Source organism: Urocitellus parryii, chromosome 5 (genome assembly GCF_045843805.1).
Source record: "Urocitellus parryii isolate mUroPar1 chromosome 5, mUroPar1.hap1, whole genome shotgun sequence".
In the NCBI taxonomy this organism is placed as follows: Eukaryota; Metazoa; Chordata; class Mammalia; order Rodentia; family Sciuridae; genus Urocitellus; species Urocitellus parryii.
Window position 1 is genome coordinate 86,352,566 of NC_135535.1, and position 21,468 is coordinate 86,374,033.

The 21,468-nt window shown below is 38.3% G+C and overlaps 1 protein-coding gene across 8 annotated transcripts in view; it reads left to right on the plus strand.

The window, feature by feature from the left end:
* Bcat1 (branched chain amino acid transaminase 1) overlaps positions 1–19,063 on the plus strand; it is a 61,940-nt gene extending 42,877 nt beyond the window's left edge. For 5 of the 8 annotated variants that reach the window (XM_077798815.1, XM_026392361.2, XM_077798817.1 and 2 more), the window contains 5 exons: positions 416–558; positions 6,361–6,446; positions 9,347–9,487; positions 10,958–11,032; positions 18,988–19,063. In XM_077798815.1, coding sequence (XP_077654941.1) covers positions 416–558; positions 6,361–6,446; positions 9,347–9,487; positions 10,958–11,032; positions 18,988–19,029 — 487 coding nt within the window. In that variant the 3' untranslated portion in view covers positions 19,030–19,063. Of the gene's footprint in view, positions 1–415; positions 559–6,360; positions 6,447–9,346; positions 9,488–10,957; positions 11,041–15,756; positions 15,788–18,987 lie in introns of those variants that run through there. The other 3 variants (XM_077798818.1, XM_077798821.1, XM_077798816.1) reach the window with 2 other exon arrangements.
* The last annotated feature ends 2,405 nt before the right edge of the window (positions 19,064–21,468 follow it).

The following is a 21,468-nucleotide window of genomic DNA, read 5'->3' on the forward strand; positions in this document are numbered from 1 at the left end:
CTGAATAGCAGAAATAATGTTAATGGGTAACACATAGTATTGAGTGATGTGAGGTTTAAATTAAATAAGTCATGTAAAATGCTTGTGTGTGGAAAAAATACTTTTAACGTGTTGTTGTTAACTTGGTTATTTACCTGTGTTCTCTTGTCATCACTTTTCCTGTTAGGATTCTGAGATTTTAGCTTGCTGTCTCTCAGATGTATGCAGAGATCATTTAGGTTCTCTGATGGGTTTTCCTTTAATGTATTGGAGTTAACTAGAGAGAGTACATATATTAAGAACATGTTGAACATCTTAAGAACATTAAGTATGTTGACTACATCCATGTGTGAGTTAAGGACATACATATTTCAGTATTCAAGATGAGGTTTAGGGTGACATATTAATAATCATAATATTTTCTCTCCCTTAAAAGGAATTATGGGTCATCTCTTTTTGCCCAAAGTGAAGCAGCAGAGAATGGTTGTCAGCAGGTTCTCTGGCTCTATGGAGAGGATAATCAGATAACGGAAGTCGGAACTATGAATCTTTTTCTTTACTGGATAAATGAAGATGGAGGTAATACACTCAGATTTCAGCTCTGTGCTATGTTTTGACCATTTTCAATGAGACTGAAAAAGATAAGAACTAGAAAATTAGAAAGAGGGAGTAGGTAATCCAATTCCCAAGGCAAGGAATATTGTGCTTTTGAGATCCAATTGGATTTCAGTTTTAGTTTCAAGAAGTTATAAAGACTTTGTTTTTGTTTTTGATGTACTAATTACTGAGATGTCACAGTAAGGGATTTAAGTCACTGTGATTTGAAGATATGTTGCTTTCTGCTGTTTGCCACATAGCAGGCATATTCCTATCTGAATACCTTGTATGAGGAAATAGGTCTCAGATCAGTTCAGTGTGCACTAACCATTAACAAAATTTGAAATACTATAGTAATATAGTCTACTGATTTTTTTAATAGAGCATTTAGTGTACCCTTTTGATATACACACATATATATGCGCGCGCGTGTGTGTGTGTGTGTGTGTGTGTGTGTGTGTGTGTAGCTTTATTTTTCTCTTTCTGTTCTGAGGATTAAACCCAGGGTTTCATGCCATTAGGCAAGTTCTCCACTGTTGAGCTACACCCACAACCAACTTTCTATAATTTTTTAAATAATTGCAGACTGTTTTTTTTCCATACCTTGAAAACTTGTCAGAAAACCTCCAGATTTACTCTGGAGCTTTACTTGATGAAAATGCACTTTTAAAGACAAATCATTGTATCTTAAGATTATATCTAGATCCTTGTTTATTTAAGACTACTACTATATGTCTAGAAATCAGTACTTCTTTACCACCTTTAATATCCTGAATGCTCACTACCTTTCTTTGCTATTTTGTTTTTTAAGTAGTTGCCAGAGACCATAGGGGTTTGGTGAAGTGTTGACAATGTATATACCATTAAGTTAAATGGCCAAAAGTGTGTCTGTTGCGGGGAGATATGTATTTATTTCTATTAGAATTTTGATAACCACAAAAAATTTAGAAACATATTTTTAAGCGTGTTTTTCCTCCTAGACTGTTCATTTCACAGTGAGTGTCCTGAATTGAAATGTAAAATGATGTTTCTGAATACTTGTGAGGTCTCAGTATTTTCAAATGACATTTTAATTCTACACTAGCCTCTGGTGCTCTTATGTTATTTGGCTAGAAAAAAGAGGAAAGTGGTGATTCAGATGTGGCTGAGTGCAGAGCTGTGTACCAATTTAAGCATTAGCTGCAAAGACTCAACAGGGTGTGCCTTAGATTTCACCAGAGGTAGGGAACACAGGAGGTATGGGCAGCACCCCTTGTCCTGAGCTGGCCTTGGTAATTCTTGGCATACGAAAGCCAGGTACAGCCCATGTTCATCTTCCGTTCCTGCTGCTTGTACTTGGTACTGTTTAAAAACTACACTTAAACTGGAAAATTTGTGAATTTCAGTTTTTGAGTTATTTTATACACATACATCAAAAATTAGGCCAGGGCTGGGGTTTGGCTCAGTAGTAAAGCATTTGCTTAGCATGTGTGAGGCGCTAGGTTCGATTCTCAGCACCACAGAAAAATAAATACATAAAGGTCAATTGACAACTAAAAAATTATTTAAAAATAAAAGTATGGTAGGGGGGCTGGGGATATCACTCAGTTGGTAGAGTGCTTGCCTCACATGCACAATGCCCTGGATTCAATCCCTAGGCTCACCCCCACCCCCCAAAAAAATTATGCCAGGAAAAAGATGGTGAATGTCGAACTCCGTACTTAGGAGAAAACTGATTGATTCCACTTTTCTTCCCACCTGCCTATTCCTTCTCTTCCCCACCACCCCCACACCCACACAACCAACTCAAAGCAAAAATAGTTGCATCACTCAGACTGGTGCCACCATTGTTTATGGCTGAGAGCTGTCAGGATTTAAGCACCCGCTGAGCTGAATCAGAGCTACAAGATTTAATCAGAAACATCCAGAAACTGCCCAGCTAAAAAACATTCCTTATTCAAACAAGAATCATGGAGCATTTCTATCATGGCTTTTAAAGGTCAGAATAAAAATGAGTGAATTTGTCTTCTGCCTCTTGCAAAATAAGACCTGGAGAACTCCTCTTTAGTAACTCTTGCCTGAGGCAACTTTAGGTTCAGAGTGCACCTTCAGTTGGGGGTGTTCACCAAAAAGGGCAAATAAATTTGAAACAAGGAGAAAGGGGATGAAATAAATTCCTGAACAGTACTAGGAGAGAAGAAAACAGAACGTCAGCAACAACCTTCAGACCAAAAAGTAAGACACTGAAGCAACTCTGCAGAGACTTTGATTCACGCCACCACATGACTTTCTGAAAATACAAAATAAATAAATAAATAAATAAATAAAGTTGAAAGCCAGCAAAATACTGATCTTTTTCACAAATTTTGATAACAGGAGACATGAGCAGGGTTCTTTCAGAAGTGACCCGCCACCCTCCCACTATCCTCACACCTACCACCACTCTTGGACAAGGGGTTGGTGCAGAAAGATAAGGCAGACAGTGTGTGTGGAAAGCACAATGCTGTGCCCAATGGCTATTTGTGGCCCTTGGTCTGTAGCTCATGGGAATTTTGATTCCTGTAACCAACTGGTAATAAAAATCTCACATCTTCCATTTTCTTTCTTTCTTTCTTTTTTTCCCACTCTGTTGATAAGTAATTTAACTTATACACCTCACTGTTTGAACAAATTTTATTGTGGTCTGGACACTGGGGATGTAACACCAGATTTGTGGGACCCCAGTAGACCTCCAGGAGCCAAATCTGATGCAGTCACACAAGAGTCTTTATTGCAAGCTCGAGCCTGGACTCACAACCATTTCCAACGCAGCAGTCCCAGGGAGTGAGTCCCGGTCCTTTGTTCAGTGAGATTTTATAGGTTTTGGGGGGATACTCTATGCATCACAACATCACACAGCAAATCATTCCATACCGCGGGAAAGTCCAACAACATTTTTTAACATTGATTAGCACATTCACTGGCGGGAACAAGTTAGGTAGGGGTAATTGGTTAGTACAAGAGGGGGATTCATTTGGACTGATTGGTTTAAGCCACTAGGGGAGTATGTGCTGAACTACATGGTTTCCCAACATGTTATCAACCACCATAAACTACTGGGGGGTCATCTGGCATCCCAGGTATTTTCCCTGTCTCATGCCGACTGGTGGTTGCTAGGGGGTTGCTATGGGTCTTCACCTAGACTAACTGAGTCTGGGACACCTGGTGCCACAGATCTCTCCTGTTATTTGCAGACAAACAACTCAGCAGGGTGGGTATGTGCCTAGGACTGCGCTGTGGATTTTTCCCAAGGACAAGGGTTACTCCCCATTCCTTGGACAGGCTTTGCTCTGAGGTAGAGGCTGGTTTCTCAAAAATGGAGTCACATTAGTTTCTCAGGGACATTCAGAAAATATAGCCCAGCCCTGTGGCTGTGCTCACAGTTGGCATGGGAGCATGATGGCCACGGGTGTCGCTGCTGCTATGTCCACCCAGCCTGTGAGCCTGGTTGGCCACGTAGGTGTTTCTCTCCTCAGAGCTCTGGCCATCAGACGTCTGCATGCCTAGGTGTTTCTGTTTCTCAGCCTCCCAGTCTTTGTGAAGGACTCCTCAGTATGGTTTTCCTTGAGTCTTTGTTCAAAATTGTAACCTTCCCCGCTTCCCTCTTTTTTTCTTCCATGATCAATGAGAATATTTAACACAAAAATTGTTCGCCTGTGCCTGTCGCAAAGTAAGTAGGGAGTTGGATCACTCTGGTTCATAGAGCTTAAAACAGTTTACACTTGCTGTATACTTGCTGAAGAAGTGAGTAACTGTGCTGCTGGTGTTCAGGGCTCTTGTGTAAACCTGCATTTCCACTCTCCATCAGTGCTTGACTTTGGGAAGTCAAGCAAATCCTGCTGTTATTGCTTCTAAATTCCTCATCCCCTGAAAATGATCTCTTTGTTAAAGACAAGCTGCACTTTGTAGGTTCTGTTTTCCTCCTGTTGGGCAATCTGGAGTTGGTTCTGGCTCCTGTGAGCATGTTTGTGGTTGCACAGGAAAATGAATATTTCTCACCCAAGTGTTGTCATGTCATCCTCTCTGTCTGGCAACCAGAGGAGCAGATGTTCTGTTCCTTGACCTCAGGCTAGTGGTTACAGTTCTGGGTGTTAAATGGATTTCACAAAACAGCATTTGCACATGCAAAGCTGCTGTTTTCATTTAACTTTGTGTAGTCTCAGAGCTGTGCACGCTTTAGGAAAGGTCCAGTTTAGGCTCACTGGAAATGTGTGTGTGTGTGTGTGTGTGTGTGTGTGTGTGTGTGTGTGTGTGAGAGAGAGAGAGAGATAATCACACATACATATAGACCTATACATTTCTGTATCTAGCTAACTAGCTATCACAAAACACATGTTTATTTTGAGATCATCAACACTTCTAAACATGACAAAAAGTAGCCCTGAGGATAGTGCCAAGAACACATTTCTTCTTTGCAGAAAGCAATTTTCAGCACGTGATTTTTAGAGACAAAATTCCAAAATCCATATCTCCTTTGTATCCTAGCAAAGAGGGTTTATTTATTTGTTCAAAAATAGTTAATTGTTTACCACTCTGGGCCAGTCACAATGAGTTTTGAGGATCTGAGGATGACTCTGGACTTCTGGGGCATCCAAACAGAGCCCTATGTAGCAGCCACATTGGAGCCCGTGCCCAAGGGTCAGGGGACATGAGCTGTGGTCCTGCCCTTACCCCAGAGTCACCAACCTTGACAAGCCCAGCACTTGTGTTTATTTCTTCTTCTGTAAAATAGGATTGGTTTAAATGAATTCTAAACTTTTTTTTTTAAACTACATAAAAGACCCTGGGGGAGCCCCAGGTCATCTGTGTGATTCCTTCCAGCTTTCACTACCTAGCGACCCTTTCAAGGACACTTTGTGAATTTCTCTGCACAGGACTAATGGGCAACAATTTATCTGATTAAAAAGTTCAACATCCTTGTGGGGTAATGATTTATGGTTTAAAGATTTAGATTCCCGGGTGCCAGAAGTGGGGAAGAAAGGCAAATGTTGAGTACCAGAGACGGCCTGTTGTAAGAAGAGCTTGTGTGGCTGAGAGACAGACCCTGGCGTCAGCGCTCACTGTGCTGCTGGTGTTCAGGGCTCTTGCGTAAACCTGCATTTCCACTTTCCATCAGTGCTTGACTTTGGGGCCTGTGGTCCTCTCACAGTGGACAAGTGGCCCAGCCATGGAGTTTGTTTGGGGGATTTCCTCTTTAATTCTTGGGTAAAGTCAGCACCTACATATTTGGTGCTGATACTCCAGCAGGTTTGAAAACCACTAAAGATACATTTCTCAAAGGGCAGTGCAGAAGTAGTGCCCAGCCCAAGTAGCCAGGCATATTTCTTTCTTTCCCTCCCATAGTACTGAGGATTAAACCCAACACCTTATATATGCTAGGCCAGCATTTTACCCCTGAGCGACGTCCCTAGCCCCCACTTTTTTTGAGATAGGGTTTTGCTGAGTTGTTGAGGCTGGCCTCAAACTTTTGATTCTCCTGCCTCAGTTTCCCAAGTAGTTGGGATTAAAGGCGTGCACCAGCTGTATGAGCATTTCTTAGGGAACAGCCTTCTTCATAGAATTCTTAAAAGGTTGGATAATGTGACCCGTGTTTCTTAGCAGGATCCTGTCTACTTGCCTCAACTATGAACCAGGTTTTTTTCTATTAAGATAAATTTTGACTTCAGGATGTTCCTCTTGAGAAGTACTCTTTACTTCTTACTTGATAGTGGAAGACCATCTCTTTATTTTACTGATTAAGGATATGTTCCAATTTCTAATTGACAGAGGAAGAACTGGCAACTCCTCCGCTAGATGGCATCATTCTTCCAGGAGTGACGAGGCGGTGCATCCTGGACCTGGCGCACAAGTGGGTGGGTAACCTTTGACTTTCATAAGCCCGAAACAGTACAGTAATCAAAATAAGCACAGCTCCCAGTGAAACAATATCCTGTGGTTCCAACCAGTGTTATCTTTAAATCATACCTTGAGTCACTGGATAGAAAGAACTCCCTAGAAAGACCATCTTGGCAAGCTTATCAAGTGAGTATTGTTTCTAGGGAAGGGACAGAGAAACCAGTTTAACAAGATGTCCTAATGAGGAGGTGGTCTAGTCCTTGTCTCAGTCTTTATATCGGTATCTCACCAGCTTGTCCCGCTGAGCCTCTGTGTGCTGCTGTCTTTCCAGTCCTGTAGGATAGCGTGGTTCCTCGCTTCCTCTGCTTGTCCAGTGTAACCACCTTGCCATACAAATGGAAGAGTCTTCCTGACGTTTGAATGTCTCCTAGCAGAACGCTGTTAGTTTGGTAGCCTTCTTTCTCTCTCTACTGCCCCCTATCGTCCACAGTTCATATACATGCTTATTTTTTAAACATCAAAACATAAGAGGCAAATGTCAAGTTGTTTTCAGTAGACTTTCAAATCCATGCGACACAAGCAAGCCTATTAAACTGTTTGGTATTGGAAATAACATAGCGTTCTCAAGATGACTATTGGATGAGTTAATTGTCTGGCAAAGGTTCTTGGAGGGAACTTTTGACCCATGTGTTAAAATGGCCTCCAAGGACCAGGAAAGGCTTTGTGCATACTGTGGTCAGACAATACTGACAGGACAAATGCTCAGAAATGCACACATTATCCAGGAGAGTACTGGCAATTTCTCTGGAAAAGACTGAAAGTAGAAAAAATGTGCTATAAATAATTCTACAAAACCCTGAAGTAGACAAGACCCAACTGCCACATGCTGGCTGGCACATTGGGCATGACATTTACAAACTGTTGGTATAATTTCAAACAGCTTGCCCTGTCCTAAATATGTTTGCAGTTGGAAAGATATATTTTCGACGCTCAGTAATTTTTGTTTTATTAAAGAAAAAAAATCAACCAAGTACAGAAGGTTTGATGACAAGTTGCAAGTGGAAATGCTTTCCCACACTAATGATTTGCTAGCATGAAAAATAGGTTATTATGGAGGAAGTTTTTCTTGACTCCTTGGCTGTAATTTATTTTAAAAGCTATTTTAAAACAGTGAGACATCAAATGCCAAGAGGCATGTGGGGGGTTACCACTACTTGCCAAACAGGGGAAATTGTCCAAAGATAAGTAAGGGTGAACAGAGTAAAAACAATTCTGTTTATTTACCAGAGTTTTGTTTATTTATTTTTTTCTTTTCCAGAACATGGAACTGAGCTTGTTTTCAATAACTTTGGCTGATTTACTGGAACTTATTTATTTACCTTTGAACAACAAAATTGCAAGTGCAGACTGAGAGAAACGTACATATTTCTTTTGCAGACATACTTTGCTATCCTGCAAATCCACTTACAGCAGCATGCATGCTTTTTCTAATACTTTTTATCTTGCCAAGGACTTTGACTTCCATTTTTATATATCGTGGGTTTTATAGGTTTTGTTTTTTTCTTTTTTTATTTGTTCTTTTTAGATGTACATGACAGTGGGGTGCATTTTGACACATTGTGCATGCATGGAATATAATTCATTAGGATCCCATCCTTGTGATTGCACATGATGTGGAGTTTCACTTGTGGTATACTCATATATGAACATAGGAAAGTTACGTCCGATTCATTCTACTGTTTTTCTTATTCCTATGGTTTATAGGTTTTTTTAAAAAAAGACTCTCATTTTTCTTTCAATATATCCAATTTTATTGTCCTCAATTAAAAGATCCTTTGATAAAACTTTGAAAGAATGAGAATTAAAATATTAAAGCATAGTATTAGAAAGGTAGTTTAAGCAGGTAGTTTATAAGATTCCTGAATTGTTTTTCTATTTTCTGGTTTTAAGCAATGAAGATATTCAAACAATCAAGCAGAAGTTGATGAAGTTACATACTTATTCCATTATGACAATCTCATGTGATACTAAAAGAGAAAAAGGAAGATTATCAAATCAACTTTCAATGAATTTATAAAGAAAAAATATATGTACAATGCAATTTCTCAAGTAAAGTTCAAGTATATATTTATTTTTTAAAAAAACATTTCAGATATTTGAACTCAGTGTAACTTTTTTGAGGGTGTGGGGGTTACCTGGCATTGAACTCAGGGGCCCTCAACCACTGAGCCACATCCCCAGCTCTGTTTTGTATTTTATTTAGAGACAGGGTCTCACTGAGTTGCTTAGCACCTCACTTTGGATGAGGCTGGCTTTGAACTAGCAATCCTCATGTCTCAGCCTCCTGATCTGCTGGGATTACAAGTGTGCGCACTTAACACTGCACCTAGACTCAAACTATTTTTTACTCCCAAAAAAAGACCCAATAAAAAGTGGTCAAAATTTAGAGCCAGTTGGATCAGACATGGGTTCAAATTCAGTTTCTGCCATTTACTAGCTGTGTGGCCTTGGGGGTAACCCTTAATTTCCCTGAATCTTAGTTTACTCCTAAGTAAAAAGGAGATAGTAACACTTGCCTTCAGCATTAAAGAACTTGGCTTATAATGAGTAGATGGTAACTGTGATTATTAATAATGTATAATGTGTTATTATTGTTCTTTATGCTAAAGTATGTGGAATGTACATTAAGTAGCACTTGGAATCAGTCAGTTTTGTATTCTGATAATCTCATTTACTTATTACTATTGGTATTGAAATAGATTGCTTAACACCTCAGTGCATTCGCCAATACAGTGAGATTACATCCTTCCCAGCTTTCCCTTAAAGGATGATTATGACATTATCTGAGTTGAATTGGAAAGTAAAATACTAAGATAAGCATCACTTCTTTATATACACATATATATATTCCAAACAGGGTGAATTTAAAGTGTCAGAGAGGTACCTCACCATGGACGACTTGACAACCGCCCTGGAGGGGAACAGAGTGAGGGAGATGTTTGGCTCTGGCACAGCCTGCATTGTCTGTCCAGTTTCTGATATACTATACAAGGGCCAGGTAAGACAAGCCGTTCTTTCCTTCCTGTTTTTTTTTTTTTTTTTTAAACATTTGCCTATAATTTAATTAACTTTTAAATGTGTGAATAAAATTTTATTTGGACCCAAGACACAGAGGGTTGTTTTATAACATGGCATTACATTAATCAGGACAGTTTGCTCAGATGAACCTGTAATGGCATATTACAACCACCTTTCCAGTGATTTCATTTAAGCTCCAACATGGTAGGAACTCAATTTTGTCTTTGGCAAGTGTCATGTCTGTGTTACCTCACCTTAGGACTGGAGCTGTGCCAGTGGACTTCCACTTTTATCTCTTTCCACCAGCTCACTAAAAAAGGCTCAGTAGGTAGTTAGAATCAGTAGGTAGTTTTCTGATTTCCAAAAACTACTGGATATGGAATGCCACATACTTTTGAAAAATGCATTTGAATGGTCAATTCCTTCACTTATTACTATCTGTATTATTGTTATTAAATAGACTGCAGTATAAAAAAATTCATTTGGCAAACCCAGTACATTAACTAAAATATTCCCAAGAAACTTGAGGATTTGGTTGGAAGTAATGTTCTCCTCTCAGTCTGATTTTGTATGTATGGTACTTTTATTATCTTGCCAGTGCTTTGACTTTCCCCTTTAACAAAGCTCTAATACTCATGATTAACAAGCGTCTATCTTTAGAACTTAGAGACACGTGAGAATTATTCTTACAAGATGAATTGACTTACATGGCCCGTATTAAATACAAATTCCACTGGTCTTTAAGTTCACACAATTATTTAAGCCATACAATTATTTTCCTCAGCAAATCAGATTGATTTTTTCTATAGACTTTAATGGTGGCTGCTTCATTAAGGTTTTAGAACTTGGCTTTTAAGGGATGGTTCCTGACATAAATCCACGTACAGATTGGTTGTTTCATGGGAAAAGAATTATACTGTTTTATATCAGTACTTATACTGATTATAAAGCTAGTGTTCAGTATTTTATTATGACAGTCCCTAGGTAACGATATCTGTCCCCTTTATTAAAAGAAGCTGTCACTAGGTCAGATTTTTAAAAATCCAGTTATTATTTCACCTCTAGAAACAAGTTTATAAAGTTTCACCTTTTTAATGGTTCTGTTTTAGAAGGCATTTAGAGCCAAAAGTTACATCTAATTATCCTATTATACTAAAAGGCATAATAAGAAAAGTGTTTGAGAGTACAACTATCTACTAAAATCAAACTGCCCAAAGCCCACTGCCAGTGAGGCGTGAATGGGCATGACTCACATACAAATTAGGGGCATGCAATCTCTTTCAGCCACAAATTTAATTATGTTGTCCAGTATTATGGAGGTCATGGTCCTTGGAGATTTTACTTGCACCCGAGGTAGATTTAGAAGCCTCTTTTGTCAAGACATAGACAGACTTGCTTCAGTTTATATCCCAAAATGTTATCCTCAAATTATCTCATTTCTCTTTTATAGACGATACACATTCCAACTATGGAGAATGGTCCTAAGCTGGCAACCCGTATCTTGGACAAATTGACTGATATCCAGGTAAAGACTTCTTTCTTTTGAAATACCACATAGGAGTTGGAGGTGTGCTTAGCGTGTATAAGGCCCTGGGTTTGATCCCCAGCACAAAAAAGCAAAAAATAAAAATAAAATACCACCTTATTCCATCCGGGAAAAAAAAAAGTAAATATTACAATTTGAGATCAGTAAATTAAATTTAAGGAAACCATTCCTTCTCCTATGGGTAGGCATGAGCAGAGCAGTAATGGAAAAGAAGATACATATTAAAAGAGAAAGAGAGATTGTTAGAGACTCCAGATTAACATTTTAAAAGTAAATGTAAATTTTGATAATACTTAAGTCTCATTAAAAAGTATGACATTTTCGTTTAAAAAACACTTGAAAACAGAACGAAACACAGGAAGCAAACTGTTATCTGTGATTCCAACACTGAGGTAGAACTACTGTACTCTTGAAGGTCTATGCCTTCAATATTGAGTAAGCCTTTGTATACTTTTAGACCATGATTTCCCCCCCAAAATGGAGTCAGATTATACATAATTTTGTTCCCTTTGCTTTTTCATCTGAAATCACTTTCTCAATACCTCTTATAGTTCAATTGAATTCTATTATATTGATACATTATCATTTTTTAAAGAAATCATATTATTGAACATTTGTGTTGCTGATGATTGTTTTCACTTCTCTGAATAGTATATAATTGATTATTTACTTAGGAAAACCAATCCCTTGGTGTTGTATTGAGTTGAAGGGCATGCACCCTATTTTTCATTCCACTAGCTTTGTTTCACCCATTTTTTTTTTTTTCTGAGCAACAACCTTCCGTAATGTCTCATCAGTCAAGCAGACATGCCAAATATCAGATAACACTGGGCTACCTAAAGAAGAGACTATTCTATAATTTACATACCGTCTACAAGTTAGAGGATTTTGTTGAGCCTAGATACTATCATTGCCTGTTACTGAAATTATCCAAAGGGAACTGAGACCAATATTGAAAAGTCAAATAAAACGTGATACATTAGGTAATGTCAGATGATATTGAGTCATAAAACTAAGCAGATTTAAAGGTGGTTGGGAATGCAGCAGGTACCTAGAGAGTAAATGAGGTTCTTGGGTAGTGATAAAAATGGTATTCTTTTAAGACTTACTCAATAACTTTTATGTAAGCTTTATGGTATTAAAAAGGAAAGAATGGTTCTGGGTTTTGAATCAGTGAGCTGCCTTACTTCAACAAAGTTTTCTCTAAGAATTTTCTGTAAGCTAAAAAAAAGAAAAAGAAAACAATTTTCATATTGGAAGAGAGAAAAATATCACTCAGTTTTTTTCTGCTTTTGTATGCAGAAACAAGTAACTTGAGGGATAACTAATAAACAATTGCTGAATTGATGGCTCAAACATTTTAATTTTTTTCAGAGTTGTCTAAATAAACCTGATAAAGATGATAAATCATTGCAGTTTTGCTCAGATAAAGAACATAAATGGAACTAAAATAATCATAATCGGATAGATTGAGAAAGCCTTTTTCCATAGGAATTTAGAGATTTTTAGGAGGGGAAGAAGTGTGTCCATAAATGAGAAGAGAGAAAGATTGCTTCCGAAAATTTTCTTGCACAAATTACACATTTATAGCAGCTAATACCTAAAATGAGATTTCAGGGATGTCTTTTGAAGATTATATAAAATAAGAAAATTTAAGTGCTGGAGATGTAGCTCAGGGTGAGCACTTGCCTAGCATGTGTAAGGCCCTGGGTTCAGTCTCCATTACTGCAGAAAATAAAATAAAATTTAAACTCACTTGATTTGGTTGTAAAGGCTTCACAGAAAAGTCACTACATTGAGAGAAATTCCACCACTGTGCTGGAATTGAAAGAAAGACCTAAGCATAGATGTTCAGTAAACATAGTCATGGGAAGGAATCACTAGGAGGCAAAGGCAGAAAAGGGACTCATTGGCATTGAGATGCTGACATGTATGCATGAGACCCAAAAGTATGAATGAGAAGCACACACACGGAATTTGTGGGCAAGCTGGGAATCCATTATTAAAGTTTTCAAAAAAGAACATTTTTCAAAGCAGTATCATGGAAGCCGAATGCTAGTGACTAAAGAAAATGTTCCTGAACTTTCCCCTCTAATTTTATATGCTCTCTGCGTGCCTTAGTGCCGTGACTAAGAAGAAATTCATAATTCCTCTTTTCACTTTAGGTAGTAAAATTTAATGGTAAAAACCCTAAAAACTAATGATTGATTCAGAGCCCCACAGTGAACAAAGAAACAAAGGGATACTGTCAGGGGGACTTGTGGGCAACTACAGCAATTCTGAATTAACCACAAACCAGAAGCTCCACATCTGCTCCACATTGAGTCACAGAAGACCACCCTTCATAGTCTAGGACCACACCTTCCTTCTTCATTTATTTTATGCCTGTGTGCACGGAACCTAAAGTCTCAAAATTGTTCTCATACAAGATGGCAAATTGGTGCTATTGGCCAACCTACTAGGTTGTCTGTTTCCAAGAAAAATAATTTAAGTAATTACTGAAGAAAAAGCATGGCATTGCATCATGCTTCACATTTGATCTCTTTTGGCATTACATGGAAACACAAATGGTTCCTACAAAGCACTCTGGTAAAATTGAAGATGAGGGATACAACAACCACCAAAAAAAATTTTTTCAAGATTCTTGCCAGAATGACCCAGGGGGAAAATTCTTCTTAACCACAGATTTGACTTTCATTTTAGCTTCTGTACTTCTGCATGAGTCAGAATCTCTGAAGTTAAGTATTCATCCCATCATCTCATTTAGCTAATTACCCATATTGCTCCTTGAGTCTTAGATTACTCCACAAATAACCTCCAAGAAGGGGAACATTTCCAAGAATAGTTATTTTCTTTTTCCCATTTTTTTGTTGTTGTTGTCATTTTTTAAGCAACAACAACAACAAACTCATGTCTTTGTTCATATTTAACCAAGTGTAAACTTGGAGAACATTCGTCATGTTGTCTGTTTCTTTTCTCTCCTATCATACTTTGCTGTTCCAGTTACTCACCATCATATTAATCTTTGCCCCCACTTTGGGGTCCTCTCTTTTCTCCAAAGGTGCTGTGCTCTCTGATGCCACCCATCTTTGCAGCACCTTGTACAGTTTGCCTGTCTGATAAGGTCTTGGTTATCTTCCATACTCATCTCAAATAAGTCTCTCTTGAACATTAACTCTTTCCTGCATCCCAAATACACATATACTCACTTAAGTGTTACACTGACCATAGTTTCAGGGATTACCATCTAATACATTATAATGAGCCACACCCTTATACCCTGCTTTGAAAACCTGTTCAGATGTTGAAATTGTTTATTTTCTTGTCATGCCCCAGGGTTCACACAGGTTCTAGGGCAGAATACATAGGCCATGGTGCTTCTTCAGAGAATAAATAAAGCCGTGAATAGCTAAGTAAGACACCAGGAGAGTACCAAAGAGCAAAAGATCTTTTGCTTTTGTTTATTAACACATACTAAGAAGGGAGAGGGAATATCTTGAAGGATGTTGTTTTAGTCAGTTTCGTGTTGCTAAAGTGACATACCTTGGGCAACTAACTTTCCTAAGAGAACAGGCTTATTTAGCTCACAGTTTTGGAGGTTCAAAACCTAACATCACTGAGCCTCATTGATTTGGCCTTTAATGAGAGGAGGAGATCAATTGACAGCAGTGCTTGTCACAGCAGCTGGTTATATCTTGAGCCAGGAAGCAGAAGGGATGGGCCAGGTTCCTTTTTAGGTTCTGGTCCCAATGACCTAAGGACTCTCTCTAGGTCCCACATCACAAAGGTTCTACCACCTTTCAGTAACACCACCCTGGGGACCAAGCCTTCAATCATGGACCTTTGTGGGACACCCCAACCAAAATCCAAACCATAGAGAGTGTCAAATTATTTTTCAACAGAAGACTTTCAGATTTTCCAGGTGAGATACACATTGACACTGCTATCTGGATCATATAAAAGCTAGAACCTGACTCTTAATCACCAGCGGTAGCAGTGTGAGTGACCAGCATGGCTGCCATTGAGGTTTCAGAAAGTGGGGCGTAATGACTGCCAAGACCCAAGGATAGACATCTTAAGTACTTTAGAAGAGAAAGGCTAAAAGGGACCGGAGCAGGATCCCTATTGATTCTGGGTCACCTGATGGAATCAAAGTCTGTTTTCTCACTCGAAGCTTGAGCTTTGAAAGCACAAATGACTATTTAGCAGTTATTATACTTTTTTGGTTCTCAATAGAGCAGCTCAGTTACTTATGTGTGGGGTTAGAAGCCTCTCCAATATCCCAAGCTGTCCTCAGTGTACAGGAGAACGTTCCCTCCTGATTACCCTGATGACTGACTTCCTTGACCAGTTTCCAGCCCCTGCGGTTCACAGCACACCCTTTTCCACATGTTACAGAACTACAAAGCTTTGCCCAGCCCTTCAATAGTGTTTAGAACAACGATGACAAATTACTAGCTGGGGGCGGCACTGATTATATTTTTATTGGCATTGCAGAGAGTGAGTACATGACACACAGGTTGTCCTTGTGTGTTGCCAAGAATTTTCTGCAGAATGTAAAGGCACTGAGCAAAAGCCGTATGAAATTGTTTGCCGTATGTATCTCAAGTGTGAAGCAATGGCCTTGTCATTAGTCATGTTTTGGTTTGGGGTTCTAACTGAAATGTTAAAGAGATTGAAATTCTGCACATCATACTAAACATGTGGGCTCAAAACACCCTTCTGCAGATGTAATCTAGTCTGCCACATTGCTTTGGCTCTATCTCTGATTCCAATGAATAAAGCTAAGTAAATATGACTTGGGGTGGGCCTGCGAATGTTGGAGGTTCCCTGTGGGTTTTGTAATGACGTTGACAATAGTACAAACTGAGCATCCCTATTCCAAAAATCCAAATTCGAAACTTTTTGAGTGGCAACATGATTTCACAAGTCTAGTGGTTCAGTGTACACAAACTTTGCATCATGTACAACATTATTAAAAATGTTGTATAAAAATACCTCCACACTGTGTATATAAGGCATATAGGAAACACAGGTGAATTTCGTGTTTGGACTTCAGTCCTGTTCCCCAAGGTACTTCAATGTGTATATGCAAAAATTCCAAAACAAAACAAAACAAAACTGAAATTCAAAGCACTGGTCCCATGCATTTCAGATTAGAGATACTAGATCTGTATAATGACTTCTTAACTCATGTAGGCATGCTTTCTCTTTCCCTTTCTTCTGTGAACTCCTACTTTTAAGGAAGGAATTCTTAGCTTCACTAAAATCTTCCATCTCTACTTAGAATTATTTTTCCTTGAAAAATTGAATCATCCATCAGTCCAACGAACAATTTGATGGCTAAATAACTAGGTCTTCACATGATAAGTTATCTGTAATAATAGCACATTTCTTAGATAAAGCTCAGAAAGCTACAATTTTACATAAAAGTGTAAATTGCAGGATGAGAGGGGTCAAACTGAGTCCGTATAATGCAGGTCTGTAGAGTGATATGGACTATTTCTGTCATTGTAACCAAAATTGATTTTTGACCATTTATAAAACAACTAATTAAAGTAAATTTACTCTAACCATTGAGATTCAAGGTGAAGTGATAGTAATCATGATCCACAAAATGTCCATACACCAACTCTCAATTATTAGTGATGATAAAAGTGTCAGAATCCAAATAAAGAAAATAAAACAAGTGCTTTGCTCTGAACCTTAAATAATGTAGACATCATACATAAATGAGGCACCATTTGGGCGTGTGTTGTCTGATGTTTGCCCTTTTGGGCAGCTGGATCTGATGTGGACTAAGTCTCATGTCACTTGGCGTCCCTCATACTCTTTCTGGTCTGAACCATAGGCAGTGTGTCGACTTTGTCTCAATTCCCACTATTCTTATGTATTTGATGGTTTCTGCTCTGGTTTTTAAAAATGTCTTAGGAGGGACACAGTACTGCACAGTGTGATTCAGGAGAAATAACATTAGAGGCAGGAGAGCTGGGCTTGTGCCTAGGTGTGATCAGAACCTTAGAGTCCTTGTGTATGAAATGACAGGCTTGGATTAAGATTCATTGCTCTTCACACTCATGATTTATTCTGTTCTGTTCTGGTACCAGGAATTGAACTCAGGGGTGCTTAACTACTGAGCTACATCCCCAACCCTTTTCATTTACTACCCTAAGAAAGGGTCTCACTAAGTTGCTTGGGGCCTCGCTAAGTTACTGAGCCTGGCTTTGAACTTGCAATCCTTCTGTTTTAGCCTCCCAAGTTACTGGGATGAGAGGCATTTACCGCCACTCCCTCACACTTGTTTTTTTTTTTTTTAATATTTTTTTTTTAGTTGTAGATGGGCACAATGCCTTTATTTATTTGGTTATTTTTTTTATGTGGTACTTAGGCTAGAACCCAGTGCCTCACACAAATGAGGCAAGTGCTCTACCACTGAGGCACAACCCCAGCCCCTCACACTTGGTTTTTAAGCAGAACTTTCTTCAAAAGAAATCTTTCCTGGAATCCCAATATATAAAAACAGCTAAAAATAAAATTATCCTGAAGTAAAGAAATAACATCTGGAGTCTCTTACTTGGGTCTTGCCCTATATTTAAGATGGTTGGTAAAGTCCTTTCTACTTCAGAAATTCTGATTCATACTAATTTAAAGTTATATTAGGGCCAAGTAAACCAGTTCATGTGGAAAGGGACATGGTCTGAGTGATTCGGGCGAACTCAAAGTGACAGATTCAATGCCCTGATTCCCTGGGCTGGGAAGACGTACTCCAGGTCTGTCTCCACACACACACACACACACACACACACACACACACACACGCCTTTGTGGACAGGTAGAGGGCAATCAAAGTGATGGTCGAGAATGTGAAATTTGATGTGACAGAGACCTTGCCTGAGATCTGGGATCTTAAGTACAGCGTTAGGGAAGTTATTTAACCTCCGTAATTAATAATATTCAGCTTTCTCATCCATAAAATGGGATTGATAATAGCACCTACTGTCTGTCCGTAGTTTCTGTGAGGACTGAATGAGGTCATAAGTCTGGGAAGCTCCTGGCATGCAGCTTTGCTCAAAGGGTGACAGTTTATTTAAACACAGATGTTTGTTGAATGAGGAAACGAATATTGAGTATAAAACTGGCTTTCCATTTCTGGCACGTAATATCTTTGTTTCATTAATTCTAAGTATTAAAATTCAGGTTTGTTTCATAGCAGATTATTTGCTAGTGCAAATAAGCAAATTCTATTCATGATACTAGCTACATGACTTTTAAAGGAACAGGAAAAATTGGGATGCTAACATATTACAAACAACTTTGACTTAGAGACGATCTATGAGGATCTTCAACTTCATTTTGTGCATGAACATGAAATAAGTGCACTTCAGATTCAGCGGGAAATGCATCCCCAGATTTTCTGATTCCGTAAGTCTGAGCTGGGTCTTAGAACTTTCCATTTCTAACAACCTGATGCAAGTTGTGTGAGGAATACACTTGGTGCAGCACTTTTTTAGAGAAGAGATAACAAATAGTCAATTTAACTCAGTTACTTTGCTTGCAGAACAGAAGCTAAATACAGAAATAGTGGTAAGAGGCTTGTACTTAAATGATACATGAAGGACACACACCAGCTATAAATTTGTTCAGCAATCATTATAAAAATTTGTGATTCTTTCTAGCTATTTGTTGTTTTTTTTTTTTACAGATTTCCTTATATACAACTTTCTTATATTTTTGTAAGCTCTTTCTTTCTCGTTCTCTCCTGCCCGCCTTCCTTCTCTCTCTCTAATGTTATTTTTAATATGAATATATATGCTTTTAATGTTCAAAACAGAAGCGAACTCTTTGTATAGCTTTGGTTGTGTGAAGTTTGTTTATAACCTATTCCCACACTGTGAGCTTTTGTACTGACTCATGTTTTCTTGCTTTTGTTCTAGTATGGAAGAGAAGAGAGCGACTGGACAATTGTATTATCCTGAATGAAAAATGCAGAAAATCTACTGTATGCTTTTGGAATAGAGTGCTGCATTTGAATTGTGATAGATCTTTTTGCCTACCTGTTAGTAGTTGTGCATAATGTAGTTTGCATTATTAGTGTGTTACAAGAATGACTTTTTTTCCCCCTTGTGCCAGAGAACATGAATCATAATTGTCAAATGGTGTTTTGTAGGCTTGGTAGTAGTAGCTTACCTTCCTACCTTTTCCCAGAAAGATAATAATGTAAGCCATATAACAGAATTTTCCTTAATAATTTGAGTGCTTCCCTTAGTGGTTCACTCAGATCCAAAAATGTTTATTCTTTAGTATAAGGTATGGCTCCTCAACCAAATGAGATGTGTGTGTGTGTGTCTGAAAGCTAATTTGAATACTTCATAGGTAATGTTTCTGGTGACACATCATTATCCTCAGAAGCACTCAGAAAGTGCTTTATTTTAAAATGAAGATTCTAAAGAAAAACTGGATTTCCTTCCATCATTGTGTTTTTCAGGCCCTTAAGTCCACCTTAAGGTAAATACCTCCCTTCTTCAGGTATCTCAGTCTTCTGTGAGCTCACCTGTGCATCCGTAAAACCTGGGCACATTGCTGCCACTGCCTTTCCACATGGCTTTGTAACTGGCTGTCCATGGGCTCCTACCAGACTGAGGGCCTAATGCCTTATAGATCTTTGTATCCCCAATGCCTGGCACATGGTAGGTACTCAGTAAATGTTTGATGCGAATGAACAAACGAACGAATGAACATATAGCTCCTATAGAAGTAGTCCTTCTCTGTTTCTGTATTTTGAAACCTCTATTAGAATTTGTGAACAATTCTGATGGTGTGTAATGTTTACCTCATGTTTTCTTTATTTTCCATGGACTCCAAAGTCATTAGAGATACTGAGAGGCATAGTTGCAAGCATTGGTTCATGTTTGCAGGCTATCTTGGAGTGGAAGCAATAGCTCTAGAGAATTCATGATATTATAGCAACCAAATGAAAATGACAGATGTTACATGTTAAGTGTTAAATGCAAAAGAAATCAGAGGTGAAGGGGAGGGGAGGAAAGAAGAGGAATCCTCAAGTTTTTCACTCTTTGTGCAGGTACTCTTTTCTGTTGACTGGGGATTGAGGGAGCATGTGGTTAGGATACAGGGAGAGCAATTACTGATGATATTTTCCTCCTTTGGGTGCTGTGAATTTAAAATTGTATCCTTTCCTGCTTTATCTATGGGAAAGTCAAATCTTGACAGAAAACATTTACCCTTGGTAGGTCAACCCTCAGACATTGTAGTTTGCTTTCCCTCAGTCCTAATAACTTTCATCTTGCTGATCATATTTCATTCTCTTTTCAGAGCAAAGGAAAAACATTCTAAAAGTTTGATGCATTGGAAACATTTCCTCCAGGCATTTAACAACACATAGCAAATGGGCTTTGATTCTTTTCCAAAACTTTTAGCTGTAGGGTCTCTTTTAGAGAGGACTGGTAAAATGAAAATTAGAGAAGGCTAAGATGAAAAGGAATAGTAAAAATATCTTTTAGGGGCTTTTAATTGGTGATCTGCAATCTGGGGCCAGTCCGTTCTCTGCAGCCTAAGGTACTCTTGACTCCTCTGCACATGCTCAGTGAGGGTATGCATTTGCCTTTACTGAGTCCCTTGACCTCCTTCTTAATATAGCAGTCCAGAAAAGAGTTTCAGGTAATTTTAACTGTCAAGTAGCACATAATAACTAGACTCTGGGTCCCTTGAGAAAGGGAAATTACTTGTTTGCCATAAGTACATTTTATACTTTGCATTTCTAAATTTAGTTAGCCCATTGTGAAAGCTAGAGAACACTATGTTTATATGATTTCTCTCATAAAAACATAAGAGCATGTTAAGCCCTTCCCACCAGACTCGGAGAAGACTAAGGATATGTATTTTTAAAAACTAGAGACCTCCATTCTCTTAAGTAAAAAAGACAGGAAATTGACCTTGACACTCACTTGTTAAATAGATTTAAAAGGAACATCTGCACTTCTTTTTTTCTTGTGCACTATTTGTTTAATTGCAGTGGAGTAATACAGCAAGTGTCACATTATAACTAGGCAATTATCCATTCTTCAAGACTAAGTTATCTTAACACTAATTGATCATTTAAGGCATAAGATAGTCTAGCATTAGGAACATGTGAGGCTAATCTGCTCAAAAAGATCAACAAATTAATATTGTTGCTGATATTTGCATAATTGGCTGCAATTATTTAATGTTTAATTGGGTTGATCAAATGAGATTCAGCAATTCACATGTGAATGAATATAAACAGAACTAGTGGCACTTAAAATGATAATGATTAACTTATTTTGCATGTTCTCTTCCTCCCACTTTTTCCAGTTTTTACAATATCAGACCGAGTTTGTCAGCTTTGCCCAAAACATATCAGTAAAAATCAAGATCTT